Raw genomic sequence first — 18,047 nt, forward strand, 5'->3', positions numbered from 1 at the left:
TGCTTCATTCAGAAGGGGTGTTTCTGCACCCTTTTCTAGTCGACATTTTGATTCATGCCCATTCACGAGACCTTTTGCAGAGGCAGGTGGCCCAAGTTCTGGGGGTCCTGCAATAACACGGGTTTTTGATCAATTGGGTGTAATCGGACTTTGTGCCGTCCCAGAATCTGGTTTTTCTAGGGGCTCGGTTTCAGCCTATTCTAGGGTTGGTGACTGTGTCTGAAAAAAGGTTGGATGCTCTCCAGGCTTTGGTTAAGAAGGTATGGTTACTGTCTGCTCCCCGAGCTCTTCTATGGTTGCGACTGCACATTTGGCGTCAGTGATATTTTGGGTTCTTGGGCACGTTCCCATCCCCTGTGCTTGATGACGTGGTTCTTGAGTAGGTGGGATCCAGGGTCCGGTTCTCTGAAGGACGGGGTTCCAGGGTCCGGATTGATTCACAGAGAGTTGCAATGGTGGTTGGATGCAGACCACCTGAGGGTAGGGGTGTCTTTGTCACCTCTGAGACCCGTGGTGGTGACGACGGATGCCAGCCTCTCCGGTTGGGGGGCATGGATGGGGTCAGCTCAGATTCGGGGGTTTTGGTCCCCTCGGGAGGCGAGTCGGTCATCTAATTGGCGAGAATTGCGGGCTATATTCCTGGCTCTGGTCCATTTCCAGGAATCCCTGAGGGGGTTGGCGGTTCTGGTTCGCACAGACGACTTAGTGGCTGAGGCTTATGTCATTCGGCGAGAGTGGTAAATGTTCGGGCGGATCTACTGAGCAGCGTGATTCCTTCCTCTCAACTTTTCTCTCTCCGGAGGTCTCTGTTTCGGCATCTGGTTCGGCTTTGGGGTCTTCCAGTGCTGGATGTGTTTGCGTCAGTAGAGAATGCGATAGTGGAGTGCTTCTGCTCCCGGTTTCGGTGTCCCCAAGCATGGGAGGTGGACGGGATGTCATGTCCTTGGCCGCAGGGCCTTTTATATGCATTCCCTCCGTTTCAACTATTCAGGGCGTTTCTGTTAGGTGCCAGTGGCTTTGAGTTCTACCTTGCTGGCTTCATGGAGACGTTCAACTTTGCTTTCTTATGGTAGACAGTGGAAGGTGTTTTCGTCTTGGTGCTTAAGTCGTGAGTTGGATCCTTCCTGCGCTTCTCTCTTTGAGGTGATGCAGTTCCTGCAGGACGGTGCTCGTTTAGGGTTGTCAGTGGCTTCTCTTCGGGTACAGTGGGCGGCTATTCAGGCATTTAGGGACCATGGCGTAATCTTCAAGTTGAAGGGCGATTGATGCCTGGATTTTTTCAGGGGCTTATTAATTTATTTCCTCGCCCGGTACGTTCTTTTCCCTCATGGGATCTGTCCTTGGTTTTGGATGTGTTGACGGGGGCCCCTTTTGACCCATTGGGGGACTGTGATTTGCGACGTCTATCTTTGAAGACGTTCTTTTTGGTCGCCATTACTTCGGCTCGTCGGTTGGGGGAATTGGGGGCATTGGCATGTTCCTTTCCTTTTTTGTAAGATTTTTCCCGATAGGGTGGTTCTGGTTCCGGTGCCTTCCTTTATTCCAAAAGTCAATTCTTCGTTCCATTCCAGGCAGGCGGTCATCCTTCCTTCAATTTGTCTGGATCCCTCATCAGGGGAGGAGGTCCGTTTGCATTCGTTGGATGTACGTAGGGTTTTGTTGGAGTATCTGCGGGCGGTGGCTCCTTTTCGTACAGGGGATTCACTGTTTGTTACTTTTGGTCCGGCGCCCTAAGGTGAGAAACCTTCCACGGCTTCCTTGAGTCGGTGGGTTCGATCTTTGATTCTGTTGGCCTATTCCTTGAAAGAGGTGGTTCCTCCTCTAGGGATTCAGGGGAGGTCTTCCAGAGGCATGGCGGCGACGGTGGCAGAGCTTCAGGGGACTTCAGTGGTGGAGAGTTGCAGGGCCGTCGCTTGGGCTTCTCCTTCGGCGTTTGTGCGTCATTATAGGCTGTCGGACTTGGATGGTTTGGAGTCGGTGTTTGGTCACCGGGTCTTATCCTCTATGAGATAATGTTTGGGATGTTCTTGGTGCAGGATATTAACTAAGGGTCTTGCAACTCGATGTCCGTCTCCTGTGTGTTTTTCTTGCTATGTCTCATTGGTTAAAAGGAAGGCGAGGGAGGGACGGGAGGTAATGCTTCCATTTTCTTACGATAATGGCATTACTCCTAGTCCTACTCCCTCGCCTTCCTTTTCCGTTCCCTCCCACCCTCCCGGTACGGACTGTCCGAGTTGCGGCTTGGGCTTGGTTTTTGTACAGGAGGGGATAAGGGTGGGGGGGGGTTTTGAAAGGGGAAGGGAGGGTCTAGGGGGGAGGCAGGAGGCCTCATTGGTTAAAAGGAAGGCGAGGGAGTAGGACTAGGAGTAATGCCATTATCGTAAGAAAATGGAAGCATGTTTGTGTGTTATTCTATGCCCTGTCAAAGAATACTGCATATGCCAATTTCTGGGTGAATGTTGCGGCCATATTTTCATGAGTCTCAGAGCATTTGTTTTCTGCATTAGACATTTCTAACCAGTTGAATATATGTTTCATTGAAAATATTATTTTTCAGTAGTGTCAAATGCAATTAAACAGAAGTCCTATTCCATCTGCGTGCATCGGTAACTCCGGATCTTGAGTCTTTACAATCCTATCCCGCCAGAAATTGAATAAACCTATTATCCTTCTCTTATGCACTGCTGCCTTAAGACAAATGTATCTGTCACTGCTGAGCTTTCGATGTACTTTTCCAAAAGCAATGAACATAGCGGGCCTTTTAAATTAAAAATGATAATATTTTCAAAAATGAGCTGAATCTCAACTTTCTTCAATCATTCATCCTCATCCCATTTAACGCATTGATTCCAAAGTTAACATATGAGAATTTTAAAAACGTTTGTAAAAGTTTTCATGAATTTCAAGATGAAGATATGGTTTCATTTTTTGCTGAGTTTTCTTCTAAATGGTCCACTGTTGTTAACAAAATCGAATTACATTGTTAGTAAAGGTAAAGTCAATGAAAATTGGGATATAGGAACGAAATATCAATTCATTTATAAAATGCGTCAAGCTGGAAAAATATGGCCAGAACGAAAGACAAAAGCAGAACTTGTCAAAGGTGTACTCCTGGCCTGGTATAGCACCTACTGGGTATGACTTGGGTGTGTGCACCGCTCACCTAAACTTTAAAAAAAAAGAAGAGCTACTGTAGTAGGTATTGCAGCAAATTGTTCCAGCTATATTGGTTAAAACACTAATTTCAGTTTTAGTTAAGAGGGGGTAATGCTGAAACAATCCAACAATTCATAATAACCAGAAGCATTCCCTTGTGAGATAGGAACCCTTAATACACTGTGGACCTTATTACGAGCGTGGAGGTCTATAGACCGCCACACTCACGATGGCAGTCTGGACCCGCCGCCAATGTGGTGGTCTGACCGCCACATTACAACCCTGGCGGCCGGACTGCCCATGAACCACCAGCATCGGTAGGATTTTGGATTCCAGCAGTCTGGTGCTGGCGGAGGTCCTAATCCGCCAGGACAGCCTTGCAAACAGCGTTGCCCTGGGGATTATGACCTCATTCTGTCCAGTGGTTTCATGGCGGTAGCACCGCCATGAAAAGGCTGGTGGAGAACAGGTGCAGGGGGACACTGGGTGGCCCATGCACTACCCCCTGACCAGCACAATCACATTGTTCACTGTTTGCTTTGCAGACACTGAATATTGTGAGGGTGCTGGTGCACCATGCTGGCTACAGCATTGCCGCCAGCTCATTTACGAGCCAGAGACAATGCTGTAGCCTGTTTCCCAATAGGCCAGTGGGGCGGAAATTTAAGTTTCCACCTGCTGTCCTAGCAGGAAACCCATTATAGATCTGGCGGGGTGGTCACCGTGAAGGCAGCGGCCACCCTGTCGGGGTTCGACGGATGGAATTTTCCGTCTGCCAAACTCATAATGGGGCCCAAAGTCTGGTAGAAAGGAACATGGGAATCATAATAAAAAATCAGAGTAAAAATGTGTTTGAGAAAACTTCCAATATGATTTTGCTCCCTGAAGAAAATAGACATTAATTAGCTTGTGCTGGAAGTTTTAGTATTTTTTCCATTTCCTCAATTTGTTAAACAAGTTGAATCACACATTTTTAGGTTAACACTGAGGTGAAAACACCCATGCAGAACATTAATGGTGGCAGCTGGGAAGAGAGTGTACATTAGTGAACTGCGTGCTTTATCACTGAACCTACAGGTCGAACCGTGATGCAGTTGATGGTTGGCTTTTCTATTTTTAATTTATCTCTCAGTCCCCATAGACAGCGTTTATATTCAAATGATCCCATTTAAATACATGCTTTACAATACAAATGCCTTGTGGGCCACCCTGTGGAGGTTTTTTTGACTGCAGGTCCACAATTGTAACTTGGAAGTCCAAGAACACCATGAACCTCAGCTCTGATAACACTGAGAACATGATACTGAGTGGCGCACCTTTCAAAAGGTCTACAGCAAAGTGGGTATATTCCCTTGGTCACTTCCCAAATCTGAGTGTATGGTCCACAATTTGGCATGTTTTTTGATCCCAGTGTCTTATTTCTTGAGTCATCAGGGATGCATTGACCTGCTTTGGACTACCCCACGCCTTCAGGAAGATCAGACCCTTCTTCCTCTCATCTGTTTGAAATAAATTGTGCAGACTACCATTGCATCTCGTTTGAACAATTATAAGGCAATATGAGTCCTAAAAATATGCGGCCTCATATCCAAATTGCAGCAACCAGACATGTCCAAAACTCAATAGAGGAGTCCCAATTTCTCGCAGGTAGTCACCTGCTGGCTTCTGGTGCAGGAGTGTACAATACTCAAAGTTTTGTGTCCAGAGACATTTTCACTGCCAATTTCCTAGTCTGGTGGCCTAGTGGATTATTGCATCCTGACAACATTGCTATTTTTACCCAAAATTAACAGTTTGGGCTTTGTATCACTCTGTTGGTGCATTTTCAAAATGACACCCTGTACTGTTTAGTTGCACTTTATAAATTGCTTTTTGCTATAATTTTGCAGGAAATACAGCATGACATTCGATTTACTTGGCGTGCATCAATAATCATTATCGGCATGCAGTTCTGATCTGTGACAGCCCCATTTTGATACTGATTTTCAGTGACGAGGTTGTAGAAGTTAAAAACCTCTTTATATACCATGAAGCAATTAATGCATTTTCACATGATAACATCTTTTCTTCCACATGCATAAGCGTGCAATTATGTGGTGCATGGGGCTGCCTAAAGATGCTGTTAATCCAACAGATTTAAAATGAACAATATAAACCTGGTAGAGCAAGCAACCACTCTGTCCATTTTTCCAGATGCCTTTGAATGCAATATGATGGCATTACTTGTATGAAACTACACGTGCATAGCATAGCCCGTCTGTGTTACGTATCTCAGGTAGTCACAATCTGCAGCTACCTCACAGCATCATTATGGCTTACTTAAATGTTCTTTAAACAATTTAATACAGAATTAATAATACATGTAATAGCTAATTCAAGTATCCTTTTATCAGTTTTCCCTTGTAGCCACACTGTTGATGTTTTCTTAGTAAAGTTATCTCACCTGCAGTGGACGACGACGGGCCCTCCACTTGGAGAAGCAAACCTGTCCTTTTCCACATCCAACATGAGCTGCAGAAGTGGCTGAGCGCTGTCTGGGGTTTTGTGGTCTGGCCACGACGTGTACCAGTAGTGCTTCATAGTCCGGGATTGGCTTCCATGCTGAATGTGAACACAAGAAGACGCATTCCAAGTTATTTACTGGTCTACTTAACAACTTACAACTAAATTGCCAAATCCTCATAGTCATAAAAGAGATGTCTTTCTCAGTACTGTGGCTTTGTTGGCAGTGCCTACTTTGTGCCATTCAATGCACATGGTGGTATCTGGCACTCCTTTTGGAATGGGGACTTCTCAGCAGCAGAGTGTGACCCATAGAAAGGGCGCACACATAAAATGGAAAAAGAAGAGAAATCTAGAAAAATAGTGACAAGGTGAAGGGATGTAAAAGAACCTGCAACAGTCAAAGAAAGATTCAGGAGGCGTTGGGAGGTGAATGAAGGAGATATTCATTCATGAGGTGGAATCAAATCTAGGTAGAGTCTTGTTACTTGACAACTGCGATATATGGTAACTGCTGCACTCCGCAATGGAGGGGGCGGGCTTCTAGGGTCCTAAGAAAAACTTTGGTTCTGCACTTTTTTTCAAATCAAGCACTGCTTTGTTGTAAAGTACAACAGCTCATTAAGCCACTTTAATTCCATCACATAGCTTAATGATATGTGTAAATTTGAATGTGTGCTCCATGCAAAAAGCCCAAGGACATTTCAAAATCATAAATGCATTTCTAAAATCTTCTCAGATCTTATTTTTGGTTTCCCTTTTAATCCTCAACTTCTACACACACCCCATCCAAAGGAACATCACTCACAAAAAGTCAGGTTTTACTACAAACCACTGATTGCTATCTAAGAGTCATTGATATAGATGCACATAAAAGATCCATGAATGGCATTATACTTTGAGAACAAATGCTTTCATGCTCAAAGGTTCAACTGACACTCAAAACGACTAGCTTCATTTCAACAGAGCTTTTCTTTCCCCCTTTACACTGCTTTATTGTCCACCTCTGATCTTCTGTCTCCATCCTACATCTCTAGTCATAATATAACAAACTCTTCAAGCAAAGGGCACCTGATATCTCATCAGGTTTCATCGGTTGCATCTTAATGCTCAAAATTGTATAGCACAACTGTCTACCCGAATACCTCATATTTGCATTTCTTGTCGCATCTGTGGTACCCCGGGCATTTCACTGCTCATCCAGGCAAACAAAACTGTTGTCAAAAATGATGATCATGCGCTATTGATATGGTACTTGCATATATAGCTTACAAACTGATTTTTAAAAAAAACCAATAAACTCACTGCTTTATTTAACTTCTCAAACTAAAGTTTTCTTTTACATGGGCCTGTCCTTCCGCTACCATAGCTCCAGAATCCATCCCTTTCTCTCCGGGAAGTATCAGTCCTATTCTTGTCAGATCACGTAATAGTGTTCGAACTACACATCACAAAGACAACGCAAAATTACCCATGAGGGAATCACTATGGTCTGTAAAACGGTTCCATGAATACCACTCTCATATAATAGAACTGATCACCATAGGGATACTCAGGTACTATAAATTTATCGCAATTTATTATTTCAAATTCCAGTAAGTGATGACAGGCTGTACGTACATACCGATGACAATACAAATATACATTTTAAACACATAGGGGCATATTTAAGAGCCCTCCTGCCATTCTAACGCCACATTAGTGTAATTTTTTTACGGTAATGCGGGGTTAGAAGGCTAAAAACGGCGCACTATATTTACAAAGTGGTGCAATACGTGCATGGCACCGCTTTGTGACCCTTTGCGCTACATTATGCCTATGCCAGGAATAATGTATCCAAAGGAGGTGTTCCCCCATTAGTGGGGCCAAAAAAACTGGCGCAAGGAAATCTCAGAGATTTCCTTGCACCATTTTTTCAGCACTTTTAACGCCTGCTCAGAGCAGGCATTAAAAGGAGGCTTCCATTATTTACAATGGGCCTCTGGGTGCTTTGCAGGATTTGCGCCAGAATATTTTATAGCGTAAACGTTTCTGACACTAGCCCCCTAACTATCGCCATGGTGCGCCATATTTAAAATATGGCACACACATGATGGCATTAGGAGGGCGCTTAGGGGTGCAACTCGTAACTATGCCCCATTGTGTTAAAAAAAAAATCCTTTCTGCATCATGGTACCCACTATTGAGCGTGTTGTCAGGTAGCCTTTGTTATTAAGGGTGAGCCTTCAATGCCATCACTGATTGATTTGTTACCTGTCGGGATAGACTTTGTGCATCATGGTGTCACGGATAAGAAAATTGCAAAAATGTCCCCCGCTCACTGGGAGTCTCAGGTAACTTTTTGCGGTCTTGCTACAATTACAGCTGACTGTCACAGACGGCATTGCATATATTACTACCTAGAGTAGGTTTTGATCAGTCCCTTCCTCATCATTGGATGGCTTTCTTGTCTATCCCAGTGCTTTGCTCTTGACTGGATTGCTTCTCTCCATATGTTGGTGTTAGTTGCTCTCCGGGGAAAACTTTTTTTATCCTCAATTTTAAATGGATGAGTCATGGAACTATTTTCTTTGTTTTTCACCTCCATTACTCATTCAATATCTGCTCCTTATTCTCACTGCTTCTGCGCAGAGAGCACATTCACACTCTTACCATTGATTTTCTAACCTCCCCATATCTCTCCTCTTTGCTCCCTCTGAGTCTTCAACATGGAGCAATGCTGTGCCTTGGTACAGGGCTCTCCCTCCCCCTCCTCTGTCTCTTTCTCTCATTCCTCTGGATTTCTCTCCCTCACTCGAAAAATCTTCCCCTTCTGTGGCCCACTCCACTGCTCCCTCTCACTCCACATTGACCACAGATATTTACTTTGCTAATACAGGATGCTTTTAAAAGTGAGCCAACAGTGGCATCCAGCCATCTTGGAAGTATTTGTTATATTTTCAAGATGGTGCCACATTGCTTGATGCAACCTGGTGTCAAGTATACTACATAGCAACGATCTAGAAAGTACTGTAAATAATGTTTTTTATAATTTAAACATAGCTGCCACATTTCCTGATGCAATGCGGTGTGAAGCAACATGGAGGCCATCTTGAAAGTGTTGAACCCAACATATTATACTTTTTAAGATGGTCCCCATGTTGCATCACACCACGCTATGTCACGTCAGCTTGAATGTGCAAGAAATCCTCTCAGGATGGGCATTCTCTGCTACTGGCTTGCAGTGTCAAAGCCAATAGTGGTGACAAAAAAGCATTGACATAGCGCCATCAGTTGGCTTTTGCTAATGCTTGCTGTTGTCTGAATACAATCGTTCACTTTAGAGCTTTGTCTCTTGAAAATAAGAAATAGCCAACATAAAATAGGAAATCATCTGTATCACCTATACTCAGCCCAGACAACTAAATAGCAAATGAGATACACCAGATCACATGCCAAAAACACTTTGGGGCATATTTACAATAAATTGGTGCAGCACCAAAATTGGCAGCATTGCGATGTATCACTTTAGAAACACAGGGATTCATCATATTAACAAGAATACGGTGCACCCCTGTGTTTCCCCCTGTGCCGGCACTAAATTTGTGGCTGAGCACCAACGCAGCCACCCTTGTGCCATGGTGCAAGGATGGCTGCGTTGCGGAGGAGATTGTTTTTGTGCCGGAAGGTACACCTTCTGGCACAAAAACAATCTTCAAGGGAGATTTGCTCTCTCTATGCATGTTGCAGAATGCATTAGATTTTGGTGCTGCCTCAAATTTACAAAATCTTGTAAATCTTGAGCTGCGTCAAAAGGCAATAGGTGTTCCTATGGATTGCCCACATTGCACACATTGCACACCCCTTCCCCGTAAAGTGCTGCACGTGAAGTGATGTATTTACATGGTGGTTGTAATGCCGCCTTGTAAATGCGGTGCAGTGCACAGCGCCACTGGAGCGTCAGAAAAAGTGATGCTCCAGTGGCGCTAGGGGCTTGTAAATATGGCCCTTTGTGCTTCATGCTGATAAGTTTCAACTTGATCGAGTATTTAACTGATAGCCGGTGTGGTGCCTGTGGGGCAGGGGTGAAGATGGCAAATTTCTTTCGTTACACACAAACGATAGGACCGCGTTTGGATTCTCTATATTTTTAGAATTTGTTTCCTTGTGAAGCCTGTATAAACAATACTGCAATAATCCATGATAGACATAAACAAGGATCTATAAAAAGTCTATATGGAGATCTGCCTAAAGCAACTTCCTAGGAATGCTGACTTGGATAGAGCCTGCCTGACCGTGAAGTTAGCTCGTGGGCTGAAGAACAGTTCAGAATCAAAGGCAGTCCTATACTTCTGTGTCTGTCCTCCATTGTTGTTGGTACCCCATCTAGAGTTAGTGTGCAGTCATAGGAATACATATTTATCCAGCAGGTACTTGAATAATGTGCTTCATCCATCCCATAAATATCAATGCACACAAATTCATAACTCGGTCAGGGATGTTTAAAGAGAATGTGAAAATGCATTTCTAGTGTGGGCAGAAAATGACAGCGCATGGCATATTCCGCTCCTGTGAACACGCTGTTTCGAACCCATGGTGTATTCATGCTCTATGTACGCATATCTCAGTATAAAGTGTTCACTTAAAATAGGATGGTAATGCCAGAGTCGCTGAATTACCTTGTCCAACATGCACCTGTATTTCTGAGACAGAACCACTGTGACAGCTGACCATGCACCTGTATTTCTGAGGCAGAACCACTGTGACTGCTGACCATGCACCTGTATTTCTGAGGCAGAACCACTGTGACTGCTGACCATGCACCTGTGTTTCTGAGGCAGAACCACTGTGACTGCTGACCATGCACCTGTATTTCTGAGGCAGAACCACTGTGACTGCTGACCATGCACCTGTGTTTCTGAGGCAGAACCACTGTGACTGCTGACCATGCACCTGTGTTTCTGAGGCAGAACCACTGTGACTGCTGACCATGCACCTGTATTTCTGAGGCAGAACCACTGTGACTGCTGACCACGGGATAACTGGACGTCCATGGGCAGTGACGAACAGTTACACCTGGCTTAATTCACAAAGGGTCTTGTAAATCCTCATTTGTAGAAGTACTTCCTCAACAGTGCAGTTTTACAGTCTTCCACTGTTCACAAACCTCAGCAGTATGACGCCTGGAAAGTTGCACGATGTGAATTAGTGAATGAGTCAAATTATTTTTTAAACACATTTTCTCCCAGGTGTAATTGTATGCATTGTACAATCACACAATGTCCAGAGGTACCGCATTTTTTCTTTTTCTCGAATGGGAAACCCCTTCCCTATTCTACAACCAAGTTTGGGGGGGTTATCCATTTCCCTTCCTCCCCTGAAGGGGAGCTATTCCAACCCTTTGCTGGTGTAACCGTATGAGGGTTTCCAGGGTCAGAGATGAGTGTGTGATTGCCTACAGACTCACAAGTATGTAGCATCACAAACTTACAAGGAAAACCGAACCTTTATCCGACCACGTCGCCATGGGGATTACAACTGTGTCAGTCTACACCCATTTTTGCAAAGCAGGAATCAATTTATGAATTGGGCCCACTGTGGTTCACCTAAAAATAAACTTCTGAAATACCTACTTTTATTAATTGGTCTAAAGAGATTCCATACTTTATACAATATACATCGGAGCAGCACCCTTTGCTAATCTTACCCAAATGTTCTACGATTTACAAATGCTTTTCTCTCCTTTTGCATCTGAAACTTACCTTCAGGGTAAGGCTGCGCACTGTGTAGTAGTCACTTTCCTTCATGCTGTTAACAAGAACTTCTACTTTCCCGTATATTCCCCTCTTTTCAGGCCAGTACAGAACACATTTCTGAAACAAGAAATGCAGACTGTTGAAGGTATTGTTCATAACCAGCGAAGAGTATACTTATGGAAGCTAAAAAGTGCCACACATATTATAAATGTTTAATATGACAGATCTATCCAGCATACAATTGTCATATGGAGAAGGAGAGAAGTCACATCACCGACCATATAGCCTGCACACAATGTGAATGAATGCAGGGTTCAATTTAAAAAAGAAACATGGTTCATGCACCAGAAATATGGTTCTCTAATGATGGGAAGAGGTGAACTGGTCCCTCTGGGCCTCTGGGACCTTCCTTTTCCTGGCCTGCTCATCACGATCCTGAAGTAAGACTCATGATACTGGAAATAAATCAACTTACATTCTCCACATTATGTATGAAGCCTACAGTCATCTAACAGTCTTACCTGCAGTATTAAATGCTAAAGGGGAAAAAAGTTTCTCTTCTCCAAAGGCTGAAATAATTGTTAGCCTCAGTTTAATGTTATTTAACTGTCTACTCTCTATGCAGAACAGGCTGTCCCGATTTTCTGACGTCCACCATTCTTCCTCCTTAATATGAGAATTCTCTACATAAGAGTAAATCATTATTGTGATCCTGTGGGCTGCCTTACTTATAACTCAGTATATTTGCATCAGAATACATGAAACAGCTCAGATGACAAACTACAAGTCAAGATAATGAAATACTTTTCAGGACCCAATAATAGGGAGCAAAGGCCAATGCTGTTGCCAAGGCACCCACGGAATGTGCCTGGTCTGCCATTCCAAGGGTGCTGACCCGTGCAGCCCCAGCTCTGCCTTTCCACCAGCCTTTTCATTGCATGGAGCCCGCCATGAAAAGACTTGCAGCAAGGAAAGTCGTGATCAGCGCGGCATTGCCGAACTCGGCACCGCCATGGCTAACCGCAACTTTTACAGCTGCCAACCCATCAGAATCTCTGATCTCGGTGGAGGCGGCAATCTCCTAGCTGTCTGACCACCAGGATCGTAATCTGGTGGTCGGACCACCAGGATTGCCACAGTTGGACCACCACCACAAGCCGAATCAGGCCCTATGTCTGAAAATGGTGAGAGTTTGAGCAGCAGTTTTCAGCTCATTAGGTAAGATTACGTGTTATGTCTTTTTATGGCATGAAGGAACACTTTGGTAGACTTGGCCATCTGGTTGATGTGCGTGATAAGAGTTAAAACATGGTCTATATACAAGCCAAGGATTTTACAGAGATGGAAAGAGAAGGTGAAAAGCTATCTTTTTTAATGTGTCCAAGACAACAAGGTCGAATTATTTCAAATGTTTGGGAGTATCAGAAAGAATTCTGCTTTTTGTGAATTTATAATCAAAAATGTTTTCTGACATCTTAATGTTGAGTCTCTTCAAGAAGGTTTCAATGAAAAGTATCTTCATAGTAAAAGGTTTTTAGGAAGATGAGTGTCATTGAAATTGGAGACCAAGCGTAGTGAGTCCATTTACAGGTTGACGAGGGCAATATACAGGATAAAGCCGTGAGGAAGACCGCAAGACATTTTGGCTTTTCCAGAAAAATAACATTGTCATCACCACCTGATGAAAGAAAGGGAAGCAACTAAGAACATAATTTCAAAAGCCTATATGTTACTTAAAGGTTTGAGAAAGCCTGCCATAGTCAGCTTTGTTTAAAGCCACTAGTAGGCCTCGGAGTAGGTTACCAAAGTCTTCCTCATTCAAAATGCTGTACACATCGTTTACAACTTCGGTGCAGCACTTTTGAATGATCATCCCTGCATAAAAGTCAGACTGATATTATCCAAATAGATTTGCTTTAAGAATGAAGGCATTTAGTACCCATGCCACACAGCTCTCTATGGTTACCTAGCCAAGGGAGGTTATATGCCGCCAATAGTTGGCTAGGTAGTTCTCATCAAGATTTGGCTTTTTTGAGGAAGAGGGTGATTTTACTGGTTATCAAAGAGTACAGAAAGACCAAATGGTGTTACTTAACATTTCTGGTTGTAATAAACAGTACCAATAAAAAATGTAAGAGTGTTTAAAAGTTGGTGGTTTTTGCTGTGGACCTGATGAAGTCCACAAGAAAGAGGTGCCAGCATCACAATGCCGAAACATAGTTTAGTGTTGCTAGCTGTGCCATGACAACAGTGTACATGATGTCCCCAAAGCCTGCATGCTGTTGTCCTATATCACTGCATTGCTGCTAAGACCACCATTTTGGGGGAGGTGGTTTTTCAGAGAGGTCAGCCCCATTGTTGCATGCTCTCAGACTTACCGACCATTCCCAATGAAATAGGTAGCTAATACACTGCTGTGATAAAAATGCATGCCTCGCCACTTTGGCAGAAATAGGACAGGAAAAAATGGTAAATTGTTACTTTTATAAGCACGCCAGCATATATATTCGGACCCCTGTCATGCACAGTGTTATTAATTATGTCTTCTTAGGGATGTTATGAATGCAGTCATTGAACATGTCATGAATGATGTAATATTTGAAGGTACAAACAGTGCATGGTGAGGCTGTGGGTTACAGTTACTTGAGATAAATATAACTGATGGTTTTGTTAGTTAAGGATGTTATGTTTTAACTGATCTTTTCACCTTTTATGTCCATGTAAGCTTTTCTTTTTTTTCTAAGTTTGTTTTAATGTGAAGTTATTATTACAATTCCTAACTACAGCATCACTTTGCCCTTTCCATAAATGTTTATGTTTTTTAAAAGTACGGTAAAATGTTTGTGGCCATGCGTGGCGTGGGATTGGGTGCAGAGCCTAGTCTGCGGGCAGGCTCTGCACCCAACACCACGTTAGCACCCAACCCCTGCCATGCACAGCCTTGAACTGTATGTGGCAGTGGGTGCCCAAACTTCTGTGGGCACTCAACTTGCACTGTGCACAGCCTTTGTCCATGATTGGTGAGGGGGAGTGTGCAGGGCCTGGCCTGCACCTAACCTTCAGCAGGCATCTATCCCCTGCAGTGCATGGCCTTTGGCTGTGCAGGGCATGTGGTTGGGTGCAAAACCATCTTTTTCAATTCTTTTTATTGCACCACTGATCCACCTTGATTCTGCTGGGGAAGGGGGGGGGGCATAATAAGCATTGTGGTGGTTCCACGGATCCTTCCTAATTTCTCAAAATGACTGAAAAAATTTACATAAAACTCCAAATAGCACACTTTTTTTTACCAAATCTAGCTTTCTGACAAATTTGGTATAATTCTATACAGCTGTTTCTGTGGTATTGCTGTTCAATTTTCCTGTGGAAAATTGCAAGGCAAAAAAGTGTTTTGAGACCTCCCTTTTCCTTGGCACCTGCTTAACGGATTACCCTGAAGCTGATGTGGATGGACTTTCTTTTGGGAAACTTTTGTAAAGATTTGTGAAATAGCGTCAAAGTTATAAGCAAAACAAAAAATGTTTTCACAAACTACAGTGGTGACTGGCACTGGTTGTTATGTTGTATGTAAGTGTGTGTGTATACATATCTACATCCCCTGGGAGACAGATTGTGTCATTTATCTGATCACGTTTAGAGAATACTTCTCAATCCATAGATAACATTTTAAGGCCCTTTGTGTCCTCCCTTCCATCATACATTCAGGATACCAAAAACTTTTTTAAGAAGAATTTATGATGTTCCTTGGGAGGAGGTTTAATGGTTGATCACCCTGGATGTATGAAGTCTCTACACTAGCATATAACATAAAGATGGGGTGCAGGCATGCAGATACTTTCTCAGGACACGCTCCCTCTTTATTTTGCCATACAGAAATGCTTACTTATATGACTGAATGAATAACTTTTTTTTCTCCTTTGATGATCAACTGTACAGGCAAGTATAGGGTACGGCGACGGGAAACCTGTTTTGCTCCCAGCTATGCCCACCTATTCATGGACTGGTGGGAGCAACAGGTGACAGTAGTCTTTGATGAGTTTAGCACACATGCAGTCCTTTGGCTATGATTTATAGATGATTTGTTACTAGTGTGGAAATGTGGGAAGGAAGAAGCATTGGAATTAATTGCTAGATTGAATACCAACACCTACAATTTGAGATTTGAGGGGAACAAAAGTCATGTGTGCATTGAGTTCCTGGATGTGAGATAATAGTAGAGAATGGCAAATTTATATGCAAACTACAAAGGAAGGTAACAGCAGGTAATACATTATTACATGCAGATAGCAGTCACCCTAAGAATTTGATTCAGAGCATCCCTTATGGGGAATTCTTGTGAGCACATAGAAATTGTAGCTCTGATGTAGCCTTCAAAGAGGAAAGACAGGTGATGATTACAAGGTTTAAGGAGAGGGGATACAAGGAGGGTATGCTCAAAAATGCATTACTGAGAGCGAAGGGCGTGAGTAGGGAATTCTTCTAGCCCCCAAATCTGCTGATGAGATGGTAGTCTCACAGAAGAGATTTATTACCACCTTTAGCTACAAGGCCAGAGATATCAGAAGAATACTGAACAAGCATTGGTGTGTATTGAGTACAGAGGAGACATTATCTGACACAACAGAGGCCTGCCCAAGTGTACTTTCCATATAGAAAGTTCACTGAAAGACAAATTGTGCAAAAAAGTGTCACTGGTAAATCTAAACATTCAGGTAAAAATATGATGGAGTTTTACATATGTGAGAGCCTTAAAGCGTGTAAATGTTGCCACAATGTTAAGCACTATTGTTCCCTTTGGATGACACAGTGAGATGCACTGGTAAATACTTAACATGTCACTCAGGTTTATACATATATGCTTTGTTTTGCCCCTGTGAGAAATTGTACACTGGGAGTATGACCTTCCCTGCGAAAAAAACGTATACTTGAGCACATGCGCTATACAGAAAAGGCATTTACAGTACCCAGTGGTGCGCCATTTTGAGAAGAAGCATGATGGTAATAGGGGTTGTTGGAAATAGCCCTTCTGCAGGGTTATCCCCAGACTTTTTGCCTTCCTCCTTCCCTTTTTCTGACCTCATTTTTGCTGGTTTTTAGACTCTGCGCACTTTACCACTGCTAACCAGTGCTAAAGTGCATATGCTCTCTCCCTTTAAACATGGTAACATTGGATCATACCCAATTGGACTATTTAATCTACCTATAAGTCCCTAGTAAGGTGCACTGTATGTGCCCAGGGCCTGTGGATTAAATGCTGCTAGTGGGCCTGCAGCCCTGGTTGTGCCACCCACTTAAGTAGCCCCTCAACCTTGTCTCATGCCTACCATTGCAAGGCCTGTGTGTGCAGTTTCACTGTCACTTCGACTTGGCATTTAAAAGTACTTGCCAAGCCTAAAACTCCCCTTTTTCTACATATAAGTCACCCCTAAGGTGTGCCCTAGGTAACCCCTAGAGCAGGGTGCTGTGTGGGTAAAAGGCAGGACATATACCTGGGTAGTTTACATTTCCTGGTAGTGTAAAACTCCTAAATTCGTTTTTACACTACTGTGAGGCCTGCTCCCTTCATAGGCTAGCATTGGGGCTGCCCTCGTACATTATTGAATTGGTAGCTGCTGATCTGAAAGGAGTAGGAAGGTCATATTTAGTATGGCCAGAATGGTAATACAAAATCCTGCTGACTGGTGAAGTTGGATTTAATATTACTATTTTAGAAATGCCACTTTTAGAAAGTGAGCATTTCTCTGCACTTAAATCTTTTGGTGCCTTACAATCCACGTCTGGCTGGGTTTAGTTGACAGCTCCTTGTGCATTCACTCAGACACACCCCAAACACAGGGTACTCAGCCTCACTTGCATACATCTGCATTTTGAATCGGTCTTCCTGGGCTGGGAGGTTGGAGGGCCTGCTCTCACACCAAGGACTGCCACACCACCTACTGGGACCCTGGCAGACAGGATTGAACTGAAAGGGGACCTGGTGCACTTCTAAGCCACTCTTTGAAGTCTCCCCCACTTCAAAGGCACATTTGGGTATAAAACAGGGCCTCTGCCCTACCACCTCAGACACTTCCTGGAGAAGAAACCTGAACCAGAACCTGCACCCTGACAAGAAGAACTGCCTGGCTGCCTAAAGGACTCACCTGACTGCTTTCTACAGAGGACTGCTGCATTGCTGTTGCCCTGCTGTCTTGCTGCTCACTTGCTTTGCTGCAGAAGTGCTCTCCAAGGGCTTGGATAGAGCTTGCCTCCTGTTCCCTGAAGTCTCAGGACCAAGAAGACTTCTCTCTTGCAACTGGACTCCTTGTGCGGCGAACAATTCGACGCACAGCTTGTTCCGCGGTGAAAAATTCACCGCTCGCCGAACCGGGACGACGCCGCTCGACTTCGCAAGGAAAAGATCGACACAGCGCCTGCGGTGCGACTGGAACTTCGACGCACAGCCCACCTGGGACAACGCCGCCCGACTTCCAGAGGGGAAATCGACGCAGCGCCTGCCGTGAGGGAGAAATGTCCCCGCATCGCCCACCGGAATGACGCAGAGCTGGTCAACAAGCCCAGGATTCCACGCAAAGACCCCGGGGTGTCTGAAAACCCTGCAGCCCGAAGAGGAGACCCGTCCGCGCGCCGGAAATCGACACAACGTCTTCCCCTTGT

General features: G+C 44.0%; 1 protein-coding gene across 2 annotated transcripts in view; it reads right to left on the bottom strand.

Moving 5' to 3' along the window:
* The window catches only part of PTPRR (protein tyrosine phosphatase receptor type R), a 697,768-nt gene that overhangs the window by 50,918 nt on the left and 628,803 nt on the right, over window positions 1-18,047 (bottom strand). For both annotated transcript variants that reach the window (XM_069228339.1, XM_069228340.1), the window contains 2 exons: window positions 11,400-11,510; window positions 5,600-5,757 (listed from right to left, as the gene is read on the bottom strand). In XM_069228339.1, the coding sequence (XP_069084440.1) occupies window positions 5,600-5,757; window positions 11,400-11,510 (269 nt within the window). The remainder of the gene's footprint in view (window positions 1-5,599; window positions 5,758-11,399; window positions 11,511-18,047) is intronic.

The sequence above is a fragment of the Pleurodeles waltl genome, chromosome 4_1 (genome assembly GCF_031143425.1).
Source record: "Pleurodeles waltl isolate 20211129_DDA chromosome 4_1, aPleWal1.hap1.20221129, whole genome shotgun sequence".
Classification (NCBI taxonomy): Eukaryota; Metazoa; Chordata; class Amphibia; order Caudata; family Salamandridae; genus Pleurodeles; species Pleurodeles waltl.